This window comes from Platalea leucorodia (assembly GCF_965183815.1).
Source record: "Platalea leucorodia genome assembly, chromosome: 3".
NCBI classification, from domain to species: Eukaryota; Metazoa; Chordata; class Aves; order Pelecaniformes; family Threskiornithidae; genus Platalea; species Platalea leucorodia.
The window spans coordinates 95351949-95378534 of NC_138825.1; the positions used below are offsets into that span (position 1 = coordinate 95351949).

At 41.2% G+C, this 26586-nt stretch overlaps 1 protein-coding gene across 1 annotated transcript in view; it reads left to right on the forward strand.

Moving 5' to 3' along the window:
- Positions 1-1081: 1081 nt before the first annotated feature.
- COL9A1 (collagen type IX alpha 1 chain) overlaps positions 1082-26586 on the forward strand; it is a gene marked incomplete at both ends in the record, with an annotated part of 58407 nt that continues 32902 nt past the window's right edge. The window contains 20 exons of the mRNA XM_082305974.1: positions 1082-1153; positions 2336-2410; positions 2977-3012; positions 3122-3184; positions 5643-5696; positions 6287-6322; positions 13858-13881; positions 14194-14247; positions 15964-16017; positions 17746-17778; positions 17874-17930; positions 18641-18694; positions 19996-20049; positions 22446-22499; positions 23910-23963; positions 24621-24674; positions 24855-24908; positions 25028-25081; positions 25307-25360; positions 26457-26501. Of these exons, the coding sequence (XP_082162100.1) occupies positions 1082-1153; positions 2336-2410; positions 2977-3012; positions 3122-3184; positions 5643-5696; positions 6287-6322; positions 13858-13881; positions 14194-14247; positions 15964-16017; positions 17746-17778; positions 17874-17930; positions 18641-18694; positions 19996-20049; positions 22446-22499; positions 23910-23963; positions 24621-24674; positions 24855-24908; positions 25028-25081; positions 25307-25360; positions 26457-26501 (1035 nt within the window). The remainder of the gene's footprint in view (positions 1154-2335; positions 2411-2976; positions 3013-3121; positions 3185-5642; positions 5697-6286; positions 6323-13857; positions 13882-14193; positions 14248-15963; positions 16018-17745; positions 17779-17873; positions 17931-18640; positions 18695-19995; positions 20050-22445; positions 22500-23909; positions 23964-24620; positions 24675-24854; positions 24909-25027; positions 25082-25306; positions 25361-26456; positions 26502-26586) is intronic.

Sequence of the window (26586 nt, forward strand, 5' to 3'; positions counted from 1 at the left end):
CAAATACAAATGTTCGAAGAAGATGCGAAATTTCCCAGATGCGTATTACCCAGCTGCAGACGGTTGCCAGCGTGCATACAATCCTGCTGTCCGAACTTCTCGCGCTCAGACCACGTTTCTGTCCTCAGGCCTACCATTCTTCACGGGCACAGCTACCCCCTTAGAGAAAATCGTTTTGCGTGTCTAATGAAACCACCACATAGCATGAGGAAAAACGCCTGTGCTTATACAGAGCATGTGAAAAATACGATGCAGGACGAATCTCACCTTCTCTTTAAATCCCTCGGCAGGTGTATGCCCTCTTTAAAAGAGGCCCACACCCACAGCTGTTGCCGTTCAACACCCACCTCTTAAAGCACGCCGTGAGCTGACCCCTGCTCCTCCCGTTGCACCCCCGGCCGGCGGGACCCCCTCACCCCAATTAACGTGATCTTTATCTCCTTTGCCAGTTCGAAATCCAGTGGATGGTGATTCACTGCGACCCGCTCCGACCCCAGCGCGAAGGCTGCGGCGAGCTGCCGGCCCGGGTGAGCCCCCTGCCCTGCCCGGCCCTGCCCGCCACCAGGTCCCTGCCTGCCGCCGGCCGGCGGCAGCCCACAGAAGCCTCGCTTTTTCTCCCCCTTTCTGGCCCGAGATGCCTGTTTTTACCATATCTGCCTGGAATTTTGTGCCTTTAGACATCCCCCCCTCCCCCGAGCAGCAGCAGTCTCATTTTAACCCTTCCGTGACCTACTTTCTCCCCCCGCCCCCGTCCCCCGCTCCCCCGCTGCTTGGGTGGGAGACTCGTGAACGCTGCGCCTTGCAGCCCGAGGGATTTTCGCGGCCGCCTCCCCGGGGAGCCTGAGGGCGGGAAGCCCCTGGGGGAGGGCAGGGAGGGAAGGCAAGGGTGGGTGCCCAAAGCAGAGCAGCAGGGCAAAGGGTTAAGGCGCTGCTGGCATGCGGTCCTTCCCTTCCAGCCTTCAGCTTTCCTCCAATCCCCGCGACCCTCCCCAAGGCGTTAGCCAGCAGCCGTGAGGGGCTGCGGCGGGGCTCACCTCTCGGCCGCCTGCCCCGGCAGCCGCAGGCCGCTCCCGCCGTCGCCATGGCCCGGGCTCTGCGGGGCCTCCTGCCTCTGGGGCTTTTCCTGCAGGTTGTTTGCCTCTGCCTGGCTCAAGTAAGTTTATTCTGACTTTGACTCTGTTTTTCTCCCTCGCAGATAAGCCAGACGGTAATCGAGGTAAGTGTGAGGGAAGGGACGGTGCTCCATGCTCGGGGAAAGGGCGTGGGTGAGGAGAGACTGCTCTCTGTCATGCCCGGGCACCGACCCGCTGGAGGGTTTTTGACCCTTTTCTCCCCCACAGTAGCTGTAGCTGACCCTGACGTGGTGCTGGGAAAGGCGAGTTGACCACAGGGTGGTGGGTGCCATGTGTGGGTGCCTACATGGTCCTGCCTGGTGGGCATCGGGCAGGCGCCCGGTGGCATGGCGGGGCTTGAGCTCCATCTACTCCTACTGCTGGATGGATTATTGCTGGGAAGACTGGTGTGTGGAGGAAAGGTGTCCAGAGCAGCAGCGCCGTGGGGAGCCAGGGGCCAGGCTCAGGGCCCCAGCAGGGCCTGGGCCAGCCTCCTGATCACAGAGCACCGTTGTGGGGCCGGGGCCGGAGCTCGCTCCGAGGAGAACAGAGCCCCCCATTATCGGTGCGGGACCTGTAAAAGCCTTTCTCAAGGTTTCCGCGGGCTGGTGGCGCCTCCCGCCTCCCCCTCGGGAGCCTGGCGCTGTGAGAAAGCGCCTCTGTAGATGCTAATGTAGTCCTGAGGAACCCGGGGAAACCGCTGAGCCCGCCAGTCAAGTAGGGAAAGGGTTGTTTTAAATTTTCTTCGCTAGCACGAACTCTTAGGAAGACTGTCTCCTTTGTGTTGGCTGAAGGAGTAACTAGAGTAGCTTAGTGAATTTCAGTGTTTGATTCGCAAAGATCGCTTTTTTTATTTCTGCCACCCTATCATTGCCATGCGGTGTTCAGATCCTGCTGGGCTGGGGACTCGAGCCCCCTCCGCCTTGCTCTGGCCCTGCCAGCATTGCAGGGTGCAGGAGGGCGGCAGGGCCCGAGGAGGAGGGTTTGACACCTCATCCCTGTTCTGCCCACGAGGGGGGCATTGCTGGTCCTCGCAGCGACAGCTAAGATGGCATATAGGGCCTGTGGGTCCTGACACGTGTGGGAGCGAGGACACTCATCATAGCTGTGACGCCCGACTAACCCATAGAAGCTGTCTATCCTTGTGCCAGTCCCCCCCAGACTGGCTCTTGCAGGTTTGCCAGGATCTAATTGCTCCTTTTTTATTTCTTACTCCTTGTCAGAGAGGTCTCCCTGGTCCACCAGGCCCCCCGGGTCCGCCGGGGCCACCAGGAGTTCCCGGTATTGATGGCATCGATGTAAGTGTTTCCCATGCTGTGCCTAGGAAATAGGAAATACCTCCAGCTGTACCTGCATTGTCCTCACTGTCAGCATTTTACCCTGAGGGGTTTGAATTTGGCTGGAGAACCACACAGGAATCAATGGGTCTCATACTCTGTAGCGGGTTGGGTCAAGGGGAGAAGGTTGCCTTTCAGATTATCTCTGATATGGAAAATCCAGGATTATTTATTTTATTTAATCAGCTTCATATGCTATGATTATTTGCCTTGAATGGGGTGTGGGGATTTTATGATTCTAATCTCAAAAGGGATAACATAATATCACTCATGCTAAAGCATGATAAGGATTTGAGGCGTTACTCCTGACAGGAGCTACTTAGGTATTTTCCCCCAATTCCTGTCAGAAGTTTCTGTGATCATTTCCGTTAGTCTATAATAGGGATCACGTGGGTTTAATATTAATTTCCTACAACAAGAATCAGTTTGGGATTATTCCTGATACTCTGTAAATCAGTGTTTTTCATGAGGGGCCGTAAAAGGTCGCTGTAGCTCTGACTGATACCTTCCTTTTCATATCTTGTTAGGGGGAGAGAGGTCCGAACGGCCCCCCTGGTCCACCGGTAAGTGATTTCAGCTACTTTGCATTTGCTCCTGTGAGAGAAGAGATTTTGAGTTTTGTTTCTGCTTCCTTCTCTGAAACATGCTTAAATGTCCATTTAAATCCTGAAGGGTCCAGATGGGGATGCAGGCAAACCAGGATCCCCTGGCCTGCCTGGAGAGCCAGGAGCTGATGTGAGTACACTTCATTTTCTGGAATTTCTTCTTTTTATTTTTTTTTTAAGAAAATACTTGGTTTTAGTCTATTTCTGTAGAAGCATGACCTCCTTTTGAGGTCTCTGGCTTCCTTACAGCTGCCGGTGAGTGCCAGCGGTGCGTGTGGGGGAGAGGCGCTCTTCTCTAAGCTGAAAGATGCTCTCTTGGAGGAGCACAGCTGGGCTGCGGGCGGCCGGGGCAGCAGCTGAGGAACAGCTCAAGGGCTGTTGGGTGCTGCCACCCTGCTCCGGAGAGGGTGCTGGGCAGCGGTGCTGCGGGAAGGAGCACCTCTGGAAGCAGCCTTGGGTCAACGGCCACCCCCCTGTGTGGGCAAAGAGCAGGGCAGCAAGGGCAAGAGGGGGATACAAGCCCAGGCCTGGGCAGCAGGGTCTTCTGCGGCTGAGGGCACCTAACGGTCATTGCTGTGGGCTGGCCTCTTGCAGGCAATTGGTGTTTGATGCCCAAAGGGTGTCTGTGGAGGGGTTGTGTTTAGTAATTTTAGGTCTCCTTAGCCTCTCCTTCCCTAAGCCGGAGAAAATGGGAAGAAAAAAAATCATTTAGATCAGCCCTGTAGGCCTGATGTTAAAGCGAACAGTTCTTTTTTTACTAAATTGAAGCTTAAGGATGGCTTTTAACTCAGTTTCTGAGGAAAAACTGTGATTTCCGTATAGCTGTTATTCCAAACACCCACCCCGCCAGACTTCAGCCAGTGCAGAGCCCGTACCTGCTGATGTATCTTCCTTTCTCTATGGAAAATAATACAGAATAATAAAGCTTCCACATCATCTAGTGTTGATGGCCTGTTAGGTTGTATCTCTTGAATAAGTTAGTGGCCATAAAAACACCTTCATACATTTTTGGGAAACTCTTCATATTTCTCTCGAGAGCAGTGTTTGAAAGCATTTCTTGCTGTGAAGCAAGATTGTTACATTAGTACTTAGATTTTATGCCAGGAGGCAGGCAAGCTTATGTTTAATTTACATGAGTGGTAGAATACTTGTTATAATTTAAAACATCAAAAATAAAGATTATATACAACAAACAAGTATATTAGAGAATATTGCAAATTATATAAATGAAAAAGTCTAATATTTATTGAAGATTGCAATACTGTTAGAGGTTAATTTTTAATTTGCTTTTGAAAAGAGATTTAGTGGATGTGGAGCTGTAACAGTCTTTTAGTTAAACTGTTCAAATTTCAAATCTGTAAGAGGAAATGGGCTTGCAGTGAGTGGTATCTCATATCACTTCATTTTTTCCTGAAAAAGATACAGGGCCATAACCCATTTGTACATGTCAAAAACCCATAAGCAGATCTTTAAAAATCATTGCCTCTCATAATTTTCACTTAAGGCATGGTTTTGTTTTCCTTGCCAGAATTCATGGTAACACAGTCAGGTGAAACAGAACGTTTTAAACTCAGCTCAGCTTTTGATACTTGTTCGCACTTGTATATTCCCTCATATTAGTGGATGAGTGGAACTGTAATAGTAGAATACTGTGTTCTGAAATGGTGAGCCTTTTTTATTTTTGTTTGAAGACAAAACATGGGGCCTTGTTGTACTCCCACTGTGCATTCAACTTTTAATTGGGGTTTTAGATTTATAATACCTTCGTCCATGTTTAATTGGTGAGGCAGTTCTGACTTTTTAAATCTCATTTTTCTTTCACAAACTATTTCAGTGTCAAGTTTAATAGACTGAGTAAAGATAGCGTACAGTAATTGCCTGTAATGATCATGTAAGCTTTTGAAAGCAAATTGTCAGAGAAAACATCCCTTTGGGTGAACACAATTGCTGGAAGTGTACCAAAAAAGAAAAGTATTGGACAAATGTAAAAGCAAGGCTTTTCTTATGGATATCTGGAAATTTCTAAGCCATATAAGCTGGTTAAAAATTTGGAAACAAAAGAAAACAAAAGAACTCCAAATGAATTTGTAGTTATAAATTATATGATGATTGCTTTTTAATTTTAGCCAGATAGACAAGTGTGGTTCAAAGACTAATCTCAAATCCAGCCTGGCAGCTTTATTGATTTTTTTTTTTTTTTTTTTTTTTTTTTTTTGTCAATGAGTGGTTTATTTGAAATGTAAAGCACTGACAGTCGTTGTTTTTAACCTGAGCCATGAATTAAATTCATCAATCTCCCATTGAGAGGAAATAAGATCGTGTGAGATCATGTGTTTAGTCTAACTGTGACTTAACTGAATAGTTTCTGAAGGACACATATCACAGGCACTGATGTTTGTCACCAGAAGTTAGTACTGTGAACCTGGACAGTTGTATCTGTACATGTAAACAGGCATTTGAATTTTAAGTCTCCTGCAGTTACTTATCTCATTTAATAGCTTCATTATTCTATGTTTTAGAACGTTTTCTGTTGTGATTAAGAAAACCACGTAACCTTTGCATTAACATTGTATACATTACTTCCAAAGGGATTCACAGGACCTGATGGCTCACGTGGAGCCACAGGACCAAAAGGACAGAAGGTAAGAACAAAATTATGCATTAAATTATGGCATTTTTTAAGCAAGATTGTTGTTTGTCTCTATGCAACTAATGAGATGCTGCAGCCTTTCTTACAATATTAAAATATCTATAGAATACAGACCCATTGGGCCCTTTTCACACAGTACAAAGCAACTTCCATTCCCCTAGCCAGCAGTAAGGAATGGTGGCATTACATTGATGACATTAAGGTTGAGCATCTTCAGTAATGGTGAGGTTCCTTCCATCTTGTTGTACTGTAATTATGTCATGGGCATACGCAGTGGGAACCAGAACAGTGAAACCTGACTTCATCAGCAATCAGACAAATGAAATATACATCAGAAGTCAGAGTAACCAGCATGTTTGAATTAGGGTTTTTTTGGGGAAAAAAGGCCTAAGGCTTTTTAATACGGAGAAAGTCTTTCCTTTCTATCAAGTCTCACTGAAACCAGTGTAGCATTAATGAAGTGAATAATACTTGCAGCATATGTCCACTAAATGATACCCTCCAAAAGGTGAGAGCACCTTCCTGTATGTTGTTTACAAAACTTTATGCCTCTTGAAAAACTCAATTTTTTATCTTTTAAAGGGTGAACCAGGACTGCCAGGTGCTCGTGGACTTCCAGTAAGTAATACATTTAGTATTTGAGGCTTTTTAGACCTTAAGTATCAATATGAAGGATTCTTACCATTAAATGTAGTAAAGAAATAGTTTCTGGCTTTTCTGAGGTTTCAAAGAACTCATAAGATATTAAAATACTACATTAAGGAACCTTTTTGTCTTTATATCAAAGTGTGCAGATATTACTGAAAGGACGTTTGGTTTGTATGCTGTAGAGAAGAAAGGAGTGTGTGTGATGTGGTCACAAGTTTTGGACACGTACCATTGTTTTCCATCTCTTTGTGAAAATGCTGTAGAAACAGGAGAGCCCATGTTTTATTTGCATAAATTAGTCTACAGTTGTTCCTGTTTCAGCTCCTTGCCATGTGTTTAAATGGGATCGCTGAAGTGTAAATGCTGTACGGGACTTCCTGTGCTCTTCCATGTGAAAACAAGACAAAATATGAGAAAGGACATGCGAAGAGTAGTGTTCCAGTTGGCATGCAGATGGATTTAACATCTGTCTTTGGGGGCTGAAAAGAATTATGAATTTTAGGAATTTTACAGGACTGAAGAAGTGAATGATGGTTTGCATGTAGAAACTTAGATTATATAGAATCATAGAATCGTTAAGGTTGGAAAAGACCCTTAAGATCATTGAGTCCAACTGTTAACCTATCACTGCCAAGTCCACCACTAAACCATGCCCTCAAGCACCACGTCTACCTGTCTTTTAAATACCTCCAGGGATGGAGACTCAACCACTTCCCTGGGCAGCCTGTTCCAATGCCTGACTACCCTTTCGGTGAAGAAGTTTTTCCTAATCTCCAACCTAAACTTCCCCTGGTGCAGCTTGAGGCCGTTTCCTCTCATTCTGTCGCTTGTTACTTGGGAGAAGAGACCAGCACCCACCTCACTACAACCTCCTTTCAGGGAGTTGTAGACAGCAATAAGGTCTCCCCTCAGCCTCCTCTTCTCCAGGCTAAACCACCCCAGTTCCCTCAGCCGCTCCTCAGAAGACTTGTGCTCTAGACCCTTCACCAACTTCATTGCCCTTCTTTGGACACGCTCCAGCACCTCGATGTCCTCCTTGTAGTGAGGGGCCCAAAACTGAACACAGTACTCGAGGTGCGGCCTCACCAATGCCGAGTACAGGGACGCTATCACCTCCCTGGTCCTGCTGGCCACACTATTCCTGATACAAGCCAGGATGCCATTGGCCTTCTTGGCCACCTGGGCACACTGCTGGCTCATGTTCAGGCAGCTGTCAACCAACACCCCCAGGTCCTTTTCCGCCAGGCAGCTCTCCAGCCACTCCTCCCCAAGCCTGTAGTGTTTCATGGGGTCGTTGTGACCGAAGTGCAGGACCCGGCACTTACCCTTGTTGAATCTCATACAGTTGGCCCTGGCCCAACGATCCAGCCTTTCCAGGTCCCTCTGTAGGGCCTTCCTGCCCTCCAGCAGATCGATGCTTCCACCCAACTTGGTGTCATCTGCAAACTTACTGAGGGTGCACTCAATCCCCTCCTCCAGATCATCAATGAAGATATTGAACAGGACCGGCCCCAACACTGAGCCCTGGGGAGCACCACTCGTGACCAGCTGCCAACTGGATTTGACTCCATTCACCACCGCTCTCTTGGCTTGGCCGTTCAGCCAGTTTTTTAAGAGTGCACTTATCCAAGCCATGAGCAGCCAGCTTCTCCAGGAGAATGCTGTGGGAGACAGTGTCAAAGGCGTTACTAAAGTCCAACTAGACAACATGCACAGCCTTCCCCTCATCCACTAAACAGGTCACCTTGTCATAGAAGGAGACCAGGTTAGTGAGGCAGGACCTCCCTTTCATAAACCCATGCTGGCTGAGCCTGATCCCTCGGTTGTCCCGCACGTGCCGCATAATGGCACTCAAGATGATCTGTTCCATGACCTTCCCCAGCACCGAGGTCAGGCTGACAGGCCTGTAGTTCCCCGGATCCTCCTTCCGACCCTTCTTGTAGAGGGGCGTCACATTTGCTAGCTTCCAGTCATCTGGGACCTCCCCGGTTGACCAGGACTGCTGATAGATGATGGAGAGTGGCTTGGCAAGCTCCTCTGCCAGCTCCCTCAGTATCCTCGGGTGGATCCCGTCGCGCCCCATGGACTTGTGAGCATTCAGGTGGAGGAGCAGGTTGGTGATTGCCACCTCTTTGACAACCGGGGCTTCATTCTGCATCCTATCTCCATCTCCCAGCTCAGGAGCCTGAAAACCCCGAGGATGACTAGTGGGACTATTAAAGACTGAGGCAAAGAAGGCATTAGGTACCTCAGCCTTCTCCTCATCCTTCATGGCAGTGTTTCCCTCTGCATCCAACAAAGGATGGAGATTCTCCCTGACCCTCCTTTTGTCGCCGATATATTTGTAAAAACATTTTTTGTTTATCTTTAACGGTGGTGGCCAGTTTAAGTTCTAGCTGGGCTTTCACCTTTCTAATCTTCTCCCTGCATAACCTCACAACATCCTTGTAGTCCTCCTGAGTCACCTGCCCCTTCTTCCAAAGGCAATAGGCTCTCCTTTTTTTTCATGAGTTCCAGCCAAACCTCTCTGTTCAGCCAGGCCAGTCTTACATCACATGGGGACAGCCTGCTCCTGTGCCTTTGAGACTTCCTTCTTGAATAACATCCCACGTTCCTGGACTCCTTTGCCCTTCAGGACTGCCTCCCAAGGGACTCTGTTAACCAGACTCCTAAACAATCCAAAGTCTGCCCTTCTAAAGTTCAGGGTAGCGGTTTTGCTGACCCCCTTCCTTAATTCACCAAGAATCGAAAACTCTTATCATGTCATGGTCACTGAGCCCAAGACAGCCTCCAACCACCACATCGCCCACCAGGCCGCCTGTGTTCGTAAACAGCAGGTCCAGCGGGGCACCTCCCTTGGTTGGCTCCCTTACCAGCTGCGTCAGGAAGTTATCTTCCACACACTCCAGGAACCTCTGAGACTGCTTTCTCTCTGCTGTGTTGTATTTCCAGCAGATGTCTGGTAGGTTGATGTCTCCCACGAGAACAAGGGCTAGGGATTGTGAGACTTCAGCCAACCGCTTGTAGAATACTTCGTCTGTTTCTTCATCTTGATTGGGTGGTCTATAACAGACTCCCACCAGGATATCTGCCTTGTTGGCCTTCCCTCTGATCTATACCCATAAGTACTCAACCTTATCATTACCTTTGTTGAGTTCTAGACAATCAAAATCCTCTCTAACGTACAAGGCTACCCCACCACCTCCCCTTCCTTGCCTGTCCCTTCTAAAGAGCTTGTAGCCATCCATTGCAGCACTCCAGCTGTGTGAGTCATCCCACCGTGTTTCCTTGATGGCGACCACATCATAGTTTTCCTGCTGCGCAATGGCTTCCAGGCCCTCCTGCTTATTGCCCATGCTGCGTGCATTGGTGTAAATGCACTTCAGTTGGGCTATAGATCTCTTCTCCAACACAGGCATGCCACCCCTAGGCTCATCCCTAGCAAGCCTGGTTTTATCCCTTTCCCCCTTCGAATCTAGTTTAAAGCTCTCTCAATGAGGCCAGCTAACTCCTGAGCCAGACTCCTTTTCCCCCTTTGCGACAGGTGAACCCCATCTGTCTCCAGCAGGCCTGGTGCCATGTAAACTGCCATATAGGAAACCAGAAAAAACCTCAAGGAAAATGAGTGATGGAACAAGATGACTGGCATGAAATTGTAATAGGGCTGCACATAATTAAAATTTAATTAAAAATTAGATTCATTTTGGAGATGTTATTGGAATTAAATAGAAGGGGGATTATATTCCGATATAGCACTCCTTGCTGTGAAATTCTGTATCTTTGACTATATCTTTGTAGTTTTGACCCTGTCCCATTATCTTTCATTAAATTTATATTAAACAATCATTTTGGTATTTGGCCAGAAAGGAAATTATAATGTTATTCTTGAAGACATTACATTATAGACATATTCAAACTTAAGATGAATCATTCTATGTGGACATTTGCGTTTTAATTTTCATGGATGCTGTTTCTTACCTGAAAATCTGGAAAATAGGTAAGACTTTTGTAATGGCTGGTCAATCTGTAAACTCAATATATGAGCTAAATTTATTCACAGAAAATAGCAGATCTGAGGCAGCTTCTAGATAGACTGAAAGCCCTACATTTTTCTGTTAGAGGTTTGAGGTTTTTTTGTTTGTTTGATTAGTATGAATTTTTGCTGTCAAGTAGATGGGGAAATAATTTCTGGGTCGTTTGCAATGCATTTTAAAATGTGTAGCTGGAATGAAGAGATAGCTTAACTCTGTCAAATATGTTACTCAGGTGATGTGGAAAAAAGTGTATATGAAAAGAACTACTATGGGAGAAGAAAAAATGAGGAATTAAAACTGAATTACTGAAATACTAGGTTAAATTACTGTAGTATTTTAGCCTGTCAACTGAAATAAAAACTGGCTTGGGGAAAATATGCATGATTTTACCTCACCATTAACAGATTAATGTAAGAACAAATAATTTAAGAGCCTTTAGAAAAAGTGGGTATATAAAATATATGTAAATAGAGTTAATCTCAATCTAGAAGTGGAGATGTTACTATGGGAAAGCAGCAAACTGGACCAACTTGTCAAGGTAGAATGCTGATTCTGTTCAGAGCAGCATTTACCTGATTCAAGTCTTTTGTGACCATGTTTTGAGACTGCAAAAGCAATAAATCTGAAGAGATTTTGGACCATTGTTCAAAGTTTAGCGATTTTGTTTGCCCTGAGACATTCAGTCTTAAGGTGATAACGCTTCAGTGAATCTCAGTAGGGATTGCCTTTGGAGTTGTTCTGCCTCTGCTTAATAAGCAACTGGACCTTGTATTTAAAGGTGAATCTGCAGGAGTATTTATAATGAGGAAATGAGAATTCTTAGTTATTTAAAGGTAAGGAAAAGATGGATATACTTAGTCACCTTGTGTCATTACCGTTGTAATTCTTAAGGTTAATCCTTAGACCTTGCATTTCAGGAAGAAGCCTAGTGTTTGATTTTGTAGCTCCATGGTTGTTAACCTGTATATGCTGAATCCTTATGGAAAGATTAATGCTCAAAATAAATCTCTTGGGGAAATTCCATTTATACAGGCTTTGCTTTTGATGAATGGCTTTAAGCTGGTAAGATATGAGCATTTAATGGAAACTTCTCAAAATGGCCAACACTGGTCATCTCACCTTTAGTGAGGTTAAACTTAGAGTAATGAAACCTAATTAAAAAAAAAAAAAGGGTAGGAGTGGTAGCGCTGGAGTGTGATGGTTCTAATTCTCAGATTCAGAGACTTTTTGAGAAGCTCTTACTACGAGCGTGAAGTAATGGGGCTGTTTAGCCTTTGCAGGTCTTTCGTTTGATCCATGAGACCTTGTTTACTAGAAACATAGTGAGCACAGTTATGAGTCTGCATGCTGGTTATGTGATTCATTGAGTATTTAGGTGTAATTATGCACTGCTCTGAACTCAGTCAGTGGCCTTTTGCAAGTGGATGGTTATCCAAAGACTTCATTTCTCACAAAAAACCCTTGCTTAAGTTGTTAAAATGCTCAGTGCAAACAGAAAGTCAGAAGCCTTGGCTACGACGTTAATTAGTTTTAAATTATTGTCACTTTGTCAAGCTCATCCAGTGGAATTTATTGGCCAAGTTAGGACTTCGGGGTAACTGGAAGAAAGAATATTAAGTATCTAAAGTTTTATATACAGCATTTGCTTTTCTTCTTCTTTCACCCTTTCTTCGCCAGAATGTATCCTGGCAATCTTCAGTTATCTTCTTTTATTCTCCCTTTCCTCTATTTTTTCCTGCTTCATCATTTAGTTTTAATTTATCCTCTTTCTCTCATCTTTTTTGTGGATAGTCTCTCAAATGACAGATTTACAAAATTAGTAGAATCCTTCTGATTAATTCAAGTAATTTACCACCAAATATGCTGATGTCTCTGATTTGGCCCTGGTAAATGGACCTGGGGCTGCTGCATTCAGTGCATGCATCGCACCCTTCAGTCCGTTCTCTCTTAACTTCCCTCTAATTTTTCTATTAGCTGATATATTGCTAGTGCTTTACAGATCTGACATATGGGTAGGATTGTGTGTATGTAGTGATAGAGAAAATGAAAATATTTTAAGGTCCCAGGCTGCGTGGAGAGGCTTCCCCTTTAGGGCAGAGGCAGGAGCATGGGCAGCGGGTTGGGATCATTAACCCTCTGTGTAGGTCCTTACTGGCTGATTGCCCTGGAGCTCTCAACTCTCCAACTTGGTCTGCTTGCAGGGAGTTCATGGCCAGAAAGGGGGAGTAGCTGGGTGAGGGGTAGGCAGGGATTGCTGAGGGCCAGCCCCTGCTTCTGTGAGTCCTAATTAGGAGGGTGAGGAGATGCAATGGACTGGGCAGAGAGGGAGGAACTGGTTTCTCCTGGGCCTTTGTGTGGGCTGGACGCAGTAGCTGTAGCAGCTTCTTTTGGTATCACTGACTTTCCCTGCTACTGTTAGGGGTGCATTAGCAAGGGGTACTCCAATGGGAACCTGCAAGTAGTAGGTTTCCTTCTTTCAGAGGCAGGTGATATGATATCGGATATGTGATGCAGTGAAAGTTTGATCTGAGTAGTCAAATATAGACATGTATAATATAACAAATTGCAGCAAAGGAGCATTAAGTAATAGCAAAGAAATTATGTAGGTTATGCAAGATGAAAAAGTTTACGTTCTGCTGTGTATTCAATGATTAAAATGGAATGACTCTAATAAATGCTTGAAATTTTCCCTGTGTTATACCAAGTTTTCTAAAGACAACCTTGCGGATACAATCCTGGTATGATATTCTGTGGCTTTTAAACTCCACTCAGCTTAGGCACTTTATTACATCAAATGTCCTGAAGACTTAAGTATGTTTGTGATTTTATATGCCAGGATTTCACACACATCATTGACACTGTTCTCCATAAAATTATCCATTTGCTTTAGTTATGTAAGACTGAGGGATCTGTTTTCTTAGAGCGAGTGTAGTGTCCAAATAGGCAGAAACACATTTGTATCTTGGATACTTGTCATTAAAATGATTCAGAGGAATACTGATGGAAAATGTAAACAGGAACAGTTTGGTGTCCTTTTGATTACCAAAAAGTGCTAGTTTAATGGATTTAGGCCTTGAGGAAGCACTGGGAAAAAAAAAACCTCTTTCATTATCAATTTAAATGCACTGTTAGAAGGAAATTATTGTAGCATAGATGTGTTTATCATGGTACTTGATAATTAGCTAAACCCAAAGGCTTTAATGTTTTCATTCCTTTGTGGAAGTATATGTGTTTGTAAATATGTGTAAATAAATGTTACTGCCAGGCAACTTAATCAATAATTTAATTTTTCTGCTAATAATAAAATTGATATTTAACATTAGTTAAACAAGTTTTCAAAATGATTTTGCAGAATCAAACATCACTTTTTTTTTTTGGTACCTTTTTATCCCAAATACTCTAATCTTGGCAAACAGCTTGACTAGGTGTGGAACCCTCCCCATGTTTCTGACCTTTTTTCATATTTCACAGGGCAAGGGGCTTCTTGGACCACCTGTAAGTATCACTTTTACAATTGATAAATATACTGTTTAATGAATCTGTTTAAATTTTCAATAAAGCTGTTGTACTGTAATAAAAAGTAATTCAGTGAAAAAAGAAACTTTTTAATCCTGATGTTCTATGTATATTATGTGTGCTTTCTTCAGCTACTACTGAGGTTGCTTAGGTCTATGGTATATGGGGCAAGAATACTGGTGTCTGAAGGCATAGTTCATTGTTTGAGAGAATTACATGTTCTCACTCTTTGGATGCTTGTTACAGAGGTATTGTATGGTCTAAAAATACTATTTAACTTGGTTGTTATAGGGTCCAGCTGGTGCAGCAGGACTTCCTGGGGAAGTAGGTCGTGCTGGTCCACCTGTAAGTACTACCATGTTTGCTAAAATTGTAGGTTTATTCAATCGCTAGAAGATACTTATAGAAAAAATGAATAATTACTGTGCCGTCTAAACACTATTTGGGTTATAGCAGCACTTGAAAATATATTTGTTTCCTCTACAGTGACCACTGGTAGAAGAAAGATTGTGTTTGAAGCTCATCAGAAATAAGGAAGAATTAATAGCACAAAGTCAGGGCCACCCATTAGATTAGAATGAAGTGTTTCATATAGTGTCCCATACTCCACTTCTCCTCTTTATTCAAGGAAAACTAAAATGAAAAAGCAAGCCTGCCAGACATATAGGAAATGTAAAACTTAACATTACATGCAGACCTTTAGCTTTACTCCTGTCTTCTCACATATACATTATGGTACATGACCACATACTATTTCTGTTTTCCATTTGCGTATCAGTGAACATAGCAATTCAGTATTTCTTCTTAGTTTCATTTTAAGTGTGACTCCACCTACTGACCTTACTGCTAAACTGTGAACTCAGTTTCAGCACACTGTCATATTTTGACTCCATACTTTACCACTGAAATGCAAATTGAAACCAATTGTTAATTTTTTACTTGAAATCTGAAATAGCATTAAAATTTTGTTTAATGAAGCCTACTTTTTAATGCATACCTCTCCCCATGTGTTGCACTCAGTCATATAAATTAATATAAAAAAGACTATTAAAAACTGCTAGTTTGTTTCAGAAGATGATCCATCTAGCTCACTGTCTTGTCTGTAGCAAGAGCAATAATGGATACCTAGGGAAGTGTACGGACTATTTGTAAAATGACATTTTCCTGTCATACTGTCCCACATTCGGGCAGTTGGCAGTTCAGAGACTGCTTGAATCAGAAATTGCATCTGTGCTGCCTTTTTCGAAAGCTATGTATGAGCCTATCCTCCATTAATGTAGTCAGTCCCTTTTAAAATCCATTTATATCATGGGCCTCCACAACACATTGTGATAATGAGCCCCACAATGTAATTATACATTGTGTGGAAAAGAAATATTCCTTTTTAGTGCTTTTAAACCTGTGGCTCTATAGCTCATGCATTGTGAGAATTAGTCAATAATTATTCTATATTCATCTTGTTCATTTCATTTATGATTTAATAACATATCAAACATAGTATTGAAATGACAGTAATAAGTTAAAAGGTGCTGCCTGTCAGAATATTAGATTTATTTTAATTAAAAGCATTCAGAAAAAATAATGTGCAGAGCTTCTGTGTTGTTTTTACTTCTGAAAGCACTGCACATCAAAACTTCACAAACAGGAGAAGATTCTAACTTGGTAAATTAATCTTGGGCTCTGAAAAAGGGGATTTTTTCCTCTCTGTGCTTTGGGCATTTTTGCCAGTTACTGGGATTCTTTTAATTCAGTACTTAATAAGCAATTATGAGACAGAAGAGTGCATAGGTGATCCTGTGGTCAGATGTTTCAGCTTTCTAAAGCAGCTGAAAATTAATTGGTTTTTGTGACTCCTATTCCACAACGTGGCTCCCATTCTACTAAAAAATCAGTTTTTCCATTCGACTATGGGAGCCATGTTGTGGGTTTAGGTTTTAATTGGCTACCTAGCCTGTCCTTCTGTAGCTACTTCATTTCTCACTGCTGCTCTGTGGTATGACTATGTAACTGCTGGCTGTCATTATTACTACGAATCAGCAAAATTACTTTACCGTTTTTTAGGGAGATCCAGGAAAAAGAGGGCCACCAGGGCCACCAGGACCACCAGGCCCTCGAGTAAGTGACTGCCTTTAATATGTGCTAATGTCTGAATTATGTATTGTCGCTGCTTGAACAGAACTTCTCTTCAAGTCCTGCAGCTGAGTACTACAGCTGAATACCAACTTTAGGATTTCAGCAGGCTATTTTAATTCATAATGTCTAGAGGCTTGTGTTCAAAGCCTGAGACACAACTCGTTTAATCATATTAACATTTGATCTCTCATTTAGAAAGCAAGTTTCTAGTGTTTATGGTTATAAAAGACAGTTTGAAATCCAAACTCTAAGTTCTGTCATGATGTCTTCCCATTTATGCAAATGGTCTTAAACTGTAACTTTTACAAGTTTTAAACTTCCCTGCCCATTGTAGTGTTACTGTAAATGTAGTCTTTATTGACTCTCACTAGTCACTCTCACTTCAGCAGAGGTAGACTTTTCTCTGTTAGAAGGAGAAAAATTTAATATTTGGCTCGTGAGCCAGAAATATATGCTCCCAGGTAGGTTAATTTCTAATGTCTTTCTTGGAACCAGGCCTGCTACTTGCAAGGGATATAAGAAAGTTTTACACCAGGGCTTTGCCTCTCTAGGGCAATGGTTATTTTCTTTGAGCCTCTTGGGAGGAGGGATGTGTGCCTTTGTCTTGTGGCTATTTAACTGCCCAGAGAGATAAAACTGAGTGTCTGGCAGACACATTGGAGGCTGGGTGCTGTGAGATGCAAACTGTTAGGAAATGTGTTTATGCCATACTAATGTCTTTTTAAAAGCTGTACTATTCTTCTGCTGGATGGACCCTAAAAGCACATGCTCTATTTATGCCATGTTTCTTGTTTTCATTAAAGTTGCCAGAGGGTTGTCAGAGGCATTGTAAAAAATGTGAATGGTAAAGTGGAGAAGAGTATTTAGGAAACAAGTAAAAATGAATTCTCAATAATGGTGTATGCTGCTTCTATTCATTGACAGTTTTGTCCTTTTTAGATTTCTGAAGTGCCACAATCCCACTCCAGTTGGTGACATTATGGACCCTCAGTTTTTTTTAAATCCTTCTGTATAAAAGGAGACCAGCTCATTCCTTAAACTCCCCTGTGCTTCTCTCTGAAACAGTGTGCTCCCTCCCACTGGGCTTCAAAGAATACAGCTACTGCTGTGAAATCATATTTCTCCCTGTTGTGCCTCATAAGCCTCCCGTTAGCTTCCATCAAGTATTTGATTTAATATGAAGAATGACCTTCCCCCCACTGAGTCCATCTCGTTGTACACTGATCTCTAGTTTATTGCAATTCCACTAACTGCCAGACATCTCACTTGTCTACCAATACTTGTGTTGTGGGAAGATTATTTTCTCTGTAAAGATCTGAATCTTTTGCTGGATGGTAGTAAGTTGGAAAAGTAAAAGTTATCCTTATTACAGACATTGCCTTGGGTTCTGTTGGAAGTTCATGGGGTTTTGATGTATGTGCTCTGTTGAATAGAAAATATGTTTCAGGTAGCTTAAAAAACAAAGGAAATATTTTGTTTTTCAGAAAAGTTGATCTAAGTTAGAGGACAGGATTTTGCAGGTACCTGCAATCCTACAATAAGATCCTACAGTTTAGGTGCTTTTCATGTCGGAGATCCTTTGGTTGATTGTACTTCTGATTCCAGCTTCAGATAGTAGTATTTTCTGTTTTGTCTAATGACTATATTGTCTAATAAGTCAGGTCTGGTTATTTCTCTTTTATTGACTTCGATTAATTTCATTTAATTTAGGGAACAATTGGCCTGCAAGATGGTGATCCATTGGTAAGATAGTTGTCCATGTTTTTGTTTTTTTTTTTAATAATTTCCGGCAACCTTATTCAACCCCTGGGGTACTAACTATGTGGATGCTTTTCCAGTGTCCCAATGCTTGTCCACCTGGCCGCCCAGGACACGCTGGCTTAATGGGAATGAAGGTAAGGGAATCTGTTTGTTCAAGCATTCCTTACAGAGATACTGTCTCAGAGCACTAGGGAGGGTAACTGCTGGCTCGACAGCAGGGCAGTTCACTGCTAATTTCAAAAAATATTGCATCAATGTGGATGTTTAGAGTTACTTTAACTCCTTACTCCCAAAATAACCTCTTGTTGAAATCTCTTACTGCTGCTGTAATCTTCAGGGTAAAATTTATGTGTGGTCCTGAAAGGATTAGAGTATGTGAAGGATTGCTTTATTTACTCTGCAGTCCAGTAGTCTGATGACTCCAGAAACTAAATATTCTCTCAAATCCTTAGTCTTTTTTCCTTCTTTTTCTCTTCATCGGAGATCTGTAGCATACTAAATTGAAATAAACACTTTTTGAGTCTCATTTTATCTAAGATTTTTTTAATGTATTCTTTGCTGGTTTCTGGGAATACTCTTGGCCTGAGGAAATTGTTGTGGAGTAACCTAAGAAGAAATACTAATCCATCTAGAAACCTGTCTTAACAACCCTGCTAGATCCAGGAGCAGATCTTTTTGAACATGGTGCTTAATATGTGGTATTAACCAGATAGGGGAGGAAGCATTTGAATTGCAGAGGGAACAGCAAGATAATTCTGAGGAGCCTCTGTCTGTTTTGCAAAACTCTGTATTTTAATTTTTAATAATCTCTAATTATTTATTTTGTTTTTTACGTTCGTTTTAGGGACAGAAAGGTTCAAAAGGAGAGTCTGGTGAACCAGGAAAACAAGGTTATAAGGTAAAAAAAAAAAGAGAGGAAAGACTGCTGCTGTTGTTAGCAAGCTAATAGTAGTTTAGCCTTGTCTTCAAACACAGTATTAGATTTCGTTAGGACTATTAACTGTTTTACCAGAATGCATGAAGAGATACTACATATCATAATATGCCAGAGTAAGCAAAGGCACATCTCTCTTCTTCATTCACCTGTACTCTGTATTTATTATGATGCAGAAGTCAGTGCTGCCATGCTCCTCTGCTTTTTATTTTGATTTTTCAATTTAATTGTTATGGAACTCATGGCAAAAACTGAAGTCAAATTTATTAATAGGAAAACTTCCAATCATTTAAATGCAGAAGTATTCTGTGGATTTACCAGGTAAATTGTTTTGTGGCACAGCTGTGTAATAACAGGGACAGGGAGAATGAGAGAGAAAAATGTATTTGAGAGAGAAAAGACACAGTACAGGTTCATAGGCAAAGAAGGATTATAACCACAGTAAAGAGGCCAAGTCCGATTCAGCTTGAAGACTGAAATGTGAACTTTTTAAAGGTGTTTCATTTGAATTAACCTTGTTTAATATTGAAATATTTGTAAGAAAAGTTGAGAAGTTTTGCACTGCCTTGGTCTATGCTTCAATGCTAGGAGAAAAAAAATCAGAGAAAAATGTTTTGTTTTATTTAAAAAGAAAAACCCACACGCTGCTCTTTATTCCTAAGCATATTGAAAAGAATATTAACTTATTAGAAATAGCTCCCCTGTTTTTTTCCTGTTGTCTTATGCTCCAAAATGCCTTTATGCAAATTCAACTGGGAGGAGATACTGTCGTTCCACTAGTGTGCACTATCATTGTCTGAGACAGGTTATCATCTAACTAAATTGGGGGTTGACCAGATAAGGAGTTTTACCATTTTAATTTTCAAAAAATTCTGCAGTGCATTGTGATATTGTGATGCAGAGCTACTAGCGTATCCAGTCCATTCACATATGTAACTTCATTACACTTTTAATCTAAAAGAACAAGAAAAACCTAAAGAGATTAACATCAAGAAAAAAAGGAATGGCATATTAGGAGTAAAATATCATTACTCTTCTTTATACTGGGCTTGCTTTGAAATTACCCTTTTGGCTAATAGTTGAATGGAATGTGAACCTAAATGAGTATCTGTCTATGTTCTGAGGAAGTAGTGTGACTTCATTTGGATTTCCTTCAAGCAGGACATGATGACAGAAAACAGTAAGTAGTAAATGTACCTCCTACGATGAGGGAGTAATATGCGTGGTATGGATTAGCTATAGATGTATTCCTTTTGCTTTCCCAGGGTGAAGAAGGGGACCAAGGACCCAGTGGTGAAGTGGGAGCTCAAGGCCCTCCAGTAAAGTATTTCCTCTTAAATAGTGTTACCCATTTGCTTTATTATGTCGTATCTTTTTTTTTCTTCTTATTGTAAGGAAACAGATATTATAAAAACGCCTCATACCTTTCTCTTTATTCTGCCATATTGTCTATGAGTGAAGGTAGAATTATTTAAGTTCCTCCAAAAAGCTACATTATTGCATGGCACAAAGCTCTAAATATTTCTTTGGAAAGGCTTATTTTAAAAAGTATTTAATGTCCTAAATTTTGTGTTATATTAGGCTGTGCAAATAGTTTTTTTTCCTGGTCTTCCTTTCCATAATTTTGATGACTCTGACTTCAGCCTTGCAAAGCTAGTGTTTATGTTTAAAACACGTTTAACTGTGAAATTGAGGCTTAGCTAAGACTTGAGGATGAAGTAGCAGCCACTGAAGAACAGACTTTTTTTTTTTTTTTCCCTTCAGTTTTTTGCCTTCTTGCATGCCAAGGAAGCAGCCTTGAATCACACCTATGATTTTGGAGTTATTTTCTTGTCCTGCTTCACCTGACTTCTTTGTTCTGGCACATACCTCCTCAGCTTGTTTCCTTGTGAGGAGCTGCTCTTATAGTTATCACAGCTGAACAGGCAATAGGAAACAGAATAAAGGGGTCATTTTAAGTTAGAGAAGTAGGCATAGACCTTATGCATAACACATTTTTATATAGTTTATTTTCTGATGGGATCTTATGTTTTTTCCCTAGGTGTGAAACTATTTCTTTAATGCCATTGGTGTCCAGATGTGATATACAGGAATTTACCTTGATGCACATGACATCCAAATCCTAAATTACGGAATTCTCTATAAACATAAGACAACATAAATGTCTGGATTAGGATTAGAGAAAGAATAGAGACTAAGTAAAGGAAAGGGTGTAATCCTTCTTATGTTTGATGCTGAAAAAAGTATTCCTGGGGCCCTGATGCAGAGAAAGTACTTGTGTAAGATGCAGCTTCTGCTGTCTGAAGGGCCAAACTCAGTTTCATAAAGTTCTTATATCACTGTGAAATAACACAGTAGAATTAAAACCAATTAGAGATTGACTTTCCTTTCCTTTTTTTTAAATACATTACTCATTTCACTTCACTGTTTCACGAGTTGACGACCTTACAAACAAGCTTTAAAATAATTGTTTCTTATTAAAATGTAGCATTCATAATATGCAGAAAGTAATGTCAGATAGACCACCTGTGGAAAAGAGGATAGGCAGTGCTTTAGAGGCACAGATGGAGAGGCTGTAGAATCTGTTGTATTTTCTTGTTTCTTACATAAATGAATGTAAGGCTCAGATCCATAGAAGGGATTAGAAATCCCGTCTCCACAGCAGCACCCGCAGTCTAGCACTTATGTAATGCGTTGATAAGAAGACTTGCATAAGATAGCCACCTCTGGAAGAGGTGTTGCTTTTGACAGAAAGCAATGAGTACCACAGTGTGCCTACTTCCGTCTCTGATATTGGAACAAGGATTAGGCTGTGGGTCTCCCCCTTACTGGGCTGCTGTAGTCACTGTTGCATTATCATGCTTTCTCTCACATTTTGGGCGGACAAAGCTTTAAATGTTCTGTACAAGATTCCATCTAGCTTCGTTAGGAGTGAGTAAAAGGGCTGCCCATCAAGAGTCTGGTTTGCCTATGCTGCACTGAAGTGCCTGTAGCTGTTTCATTAACACAGTTGTAGTGCGTTCTTGCAGGACAAACATGTTATGGCTGAGGGTTTGGTCTCTCTGCAGAGAGAAGATGTGTCGTGTAGTTTCAGTCTCTCAGGAAGAGGAAAAAAATGAAGCCAAATTTCCCATGAGACTGTATTTTGAAAGGAGGTGATGATAGTTATGATGCCTCTTGTTGCACTGGGATGTCTGCTCAGTCCAGCCTCTCAAGTGTGGTGGGCATATAAAGTTAGCACTTGTATTCTCAAAAACCTTGCCCAGTTTTGTCTGCCTCTAGACTTCTATAAAGTTTGATGGTGCCTTTCTCCTGCATCTGTCCTATACCTCACTTAAGACAACTTAGCACTTTTGCAAGTCTGGCCTTCATGTGTTCGTCTCACACAGGCTGCACAGGGAGAATGCTTCAGCTCTGTGGTAACCAATAAGAGAAATTAGTGGGTTTTTTCAGTCCTTAAGGCATATTTGTGATTGTAGCATTCAACCTGATAGTTTTGTTACTCTTTAAAAAAGTCTTAAACTAGTAAAATATCAAATTACCATATAAATTAAATATTCTAATGCAGAAGTAGCTGGATTTTTCCTTCTATACTAAGAAAGTAGTAAAATAAGCATAAAGAAAGCATGTAGAACTCTTGAGTCTTCTGTCTGAAAACTAGGACAGTTCTGATGCAAAGATTTAAGCATAATTTGAATATACTTTTCATTTTCAGGGCATCCTAGGTATCAGAGGTATAACTGGTATAATGGGACCTAAAGGTACTAAAGTGAGTATTAACCTTTCTTTCCATAAAATGGCCTGGATAAAAAAAAGTACACCCCTGAATGTTTTTAAAGCTTATTTAAATTCCTGCTTTTTCCCCCTGCATTTTCTCTCTCCCGCCAGCTGTATTTCCATAGCTACTGTACTTATGGCTAGGAAGAAAGGCAGCTTGGTCGTTCTGATTAATGAAGTGCACGTACTCTTCACACCTTTCCCTCTGATCCTTGGATTTATAGTATTTTGGCATGTGTGCAAGTATGTAGTTAGCAAGATAGCAAGTTATAGCAGCTGTAAACTATGACATGTTTTATTTAAAGCTAAAATTTATTAAGTAGTCCCTCCTGTGATTTGCATCTTCCTGAAGCCTTTTGCTTCTACTGTCCCAGTTTTTATTAGAGCTTTTTATTGAGAGTTTGTTCATTCTTCATTCTTTGTGTCTCTTGCATGTTTTGTGTCTTAAATTGCTTCCAGTGGGATTCATGTTTATATGAGCTCTGACTTTGCTGGGTAATTCTCCTGCTGTTCATCAAAGTGTTTTTAACTGTTGTTTCAAAACAGACTGTTACATTTCTATTCTTATGATCTTGCTAAATCTATATGCTAAAAATTTCTGGAAGGAATAAAATGTAGCGATCATGCCGTTGTCTCCTTCTCCAGAAATGAAATCACAGAAAACTTATTCTGTGATCATCTATGTTCAAAAACAACATCATGTTTGTCCTGATTATGCATCTTCTCATGAGTGATCCTTCCTAACCTCTCGGACACATTTGCGAAGCTATTACTGTCTTACTTTGCTTTTCTGTCCTTCTTTCTATCTTCTAATTCTTCATAGTTATTTGCCAACATTTTTGTGCTGTTTTGTCTGTTTGGAATATTTACTACATCTGTTTGACAAAGCAGTTCCTTATTCTCTGTAAATCTTTTTGAAAACTTTTTTTTTTCCACTCTCCATTTAAAATTACTTTCATGGTAGCAATTACATTGTTTCCTTGAAACATATGTGATAAAAATAGCTGCGCTGCACTTGATAATTTCTATTCACATGTTGGTGCTATTCTATTATGTTGTGAAGGATATAGTATTATTAAGGACGACACACGCATTTTCTGAAGTAGTGTGAAAAGGTCTGCCTCTTCACTGTCTGGTATGAGTTTTTGGAGAATGAACAGAATGTAATTTTTTGAATGACATTTTTCCATAGTTAAAAAATATTGGCTTTTATAACTCCACAAAAAAACAAGATAGATTGAAAAAAAAAAAAAGTTTGCCAAATTTTTTTTTTTTTAAAGTTAGAGCTATACAATACCTCAGGGGTAGAGAAGTGGCAGCTCCCAGCAAACCAGGAGGGAGCATAAGTTGTTAGTGTTTCAGCACTTCATTTTAATGTCTTGTGTTATCTACTTGTTTGTAGGGAGCTCGTGGACTTGATGGTGAGCCTGGTCCCCAAGGTCTTCCTGGTGCACCTGTAAGTAGAGTGTATGTTCGCCAAACACTTCCCAGGGTCTACCCAGTTAGATACGAAGACCTGAAACTTTGTGGCTGTGAATCAGAAAAGCCTCTGATTAATCCCATTCCATTGATTCCCCACAGAAGAATAAATGATATGACAGTGATGTCAAGTCCAGAATCTCTTACTGTCCCCAAGGAATTATGGGGTAGATGAACACATTTTAGCCTCTTAGTATGTTATTGTTACTTCTTCATTCTGAGTGCTACCATGCATTAGGGTGGCTTGGAATTTTTCAGGTTTTAAACTGGAAAATATTAATTCATTAGAACAAAACCCGTACAGGGCAATTTGTGCAATTTTTAAATTCTTCCCTGCTCCCCCAGCTGGAATTTATGTTTGGAATAGCCAGTAACTGTATGGGCTGAAGAAGTGCAATATCCTTTCCTTAGACACTCCTGGATTCCTAGGGGATGGCTTGAGCGGTCTTTTCTAAAATGTAGCTGCCAGCTGCAGTTTTAAGAAACTGCATTTTTAAACATAGTATGAGTTTAAGACGTCTGCTTTAACCAAGTGTGAATTGTACTGTTGTTGATTTACTGCAGGTTTTAGTTAATAATACAAGTAATTTTATTCTGGTTTTATTGCTAAAATAATATTTTTTTTTTCTTGTAGGGGGATCAAGGACAGAGAGGTCCATTGGGAGAGGCAGGTCCAAAGGGAGAAAGGGTGAGCACAGACAAATTTCAACTCCGGTTGACATGCAAACATTGGTTGCTTTTAGCATATAAACATACAACATAATTGGTACTCTCAAAGTAATGCATATCTGAATGAGTATGTGTTGACATTCTTTGCATCTGTCATTTCGGTGTGTTTATTTTAATTTTTTAAAATTATTATTCTTAGGGCCCTCAAGGTACAAGAGGAATAAACGGTCTCCCTGGGCCTAAAGGAGAGTCTGTATGTATATTTCATTTCTTCATTTGCTTCATGTCATGCTACTTTGTATATCAGAGTGCTTGGGTGAAATCTCTCCAACAATACATTAATTTTTTTTTTTTCTTTTTTTTTCTTTCAAGGGCTTACCAGGTGTCGATGGCCGGGAAGGGATCCCTGGAATGCCTGGAGCAAAAGTAAGGCACAGTTGGCATATCTCTGAGCTTTGACAGTGCCCTAGATTTGTTCACTCATTTGTGGCTTTTTATCATGCTGCTGCCCATGGCTTTATGCACATTATTAGGGTAATTGAATGAACTTTCCCATCCTACAGACGCAAAAGTACTCCAGCTCTGTGTTCCAGAAATAAAATTTTCCCTTTTGTTTGATTTGCATAAATTACAACTTAAAATGTTTTTCAGGGTGAACCAGGAAAACCCGGAGCTCCAGGTGATGCAGGGCTTCAGGGACTGCCAGTAAGTATGTGGTATTTTACCTTTGAAAGTTAGGCTCAGTTCAAACCACAGAAAGGCCATATATAGGTTAGCTTGATGCTGATGATGTAGTAATTTAAGTGAAAACCTAAGCAAAAGACCCAGGAAGAGTATGTCTAATGCAAGGGGAAATTCTGCTATGTGTATCCAAAACTTTTGCAAAAAGGCCTAAACCTCCTCATGGTGCTGTAGCGAGGAACTCGATCTTACAAAACGTTTGTGGCCAGTATGCAATTCTTTTAGGGTTTTTCATATCTGAGACCCTGTGGATATTATGGTGTGACCCCACAATTAGAGCTGGTATCATTGTGTTGACTAGGGCCAAACCTATTCCCAGAGTGAGCTGGAAGAGCCGACCTGCTAGTCTAACAGACCTTAGATGAACAATCATCTCCTTTTGATATTCTGCTGGCTCAGAACATCTGGAATGCATCACGCTCATACTTCTTTCTGCAGGCAGGGGGGAGTTTTTTAGTGTATCCCCTGTGGTGAAGTTATAGGGAATCAGTAGTGCTTTATGGACTCTTTTAGAAGGTAATCCTCGCACATTAACTGAAAACTGTGCCAATTGTCAAAAACTAAATAGAAACTTCTTTGAAACACTATGCTATAGGCGTAATTGCTGTGAGGATATAGTGAAGGAGCTGCGTTAAAATGGAACTGGAAGTAAATTTGTAATATGAAGAGAGTTCTTAAGCTTGGAAGAAAATTTGGTAAAAGCATACTTGCTGTTGCACCGAAGTGAGGAGGGGATGAAATGTCTACAAAAAGTGTCTGTTAAAATCTCTACCTCCAGTCTCAGAATACTGGGATCGAGAACCTATTTCTAGTCTAAGTCAGAATAAACCACAACTCCTCACTTTTTCATGCTCCTTTTGCCGATTTATGAAGTGGGAATAATACTCCTTATCTGTTACTTTGTAAATAGAAGGAATTTAAGCTTGGTCCGTTATTGGATGAAAGTGCTTCAATATAAAGTAAAAGGACTAGGAATACTTTAACATGAGAAAGATGTTTTTCAACACCATTTCCAATCCCCTTAACAATAAATAAACACTGTAAATGTTATTTCTTTCAGGGTTTACCAGGCTCTCCAGGTGTGAAAGGCATTCCTGGCCCAAAGGTAAATCATCTTGAGTACTGACTTATAATACTGTATTTGTGTTTATTAAGTTCTAAAGTATTCAGTGAAATTATATTAACTTTCC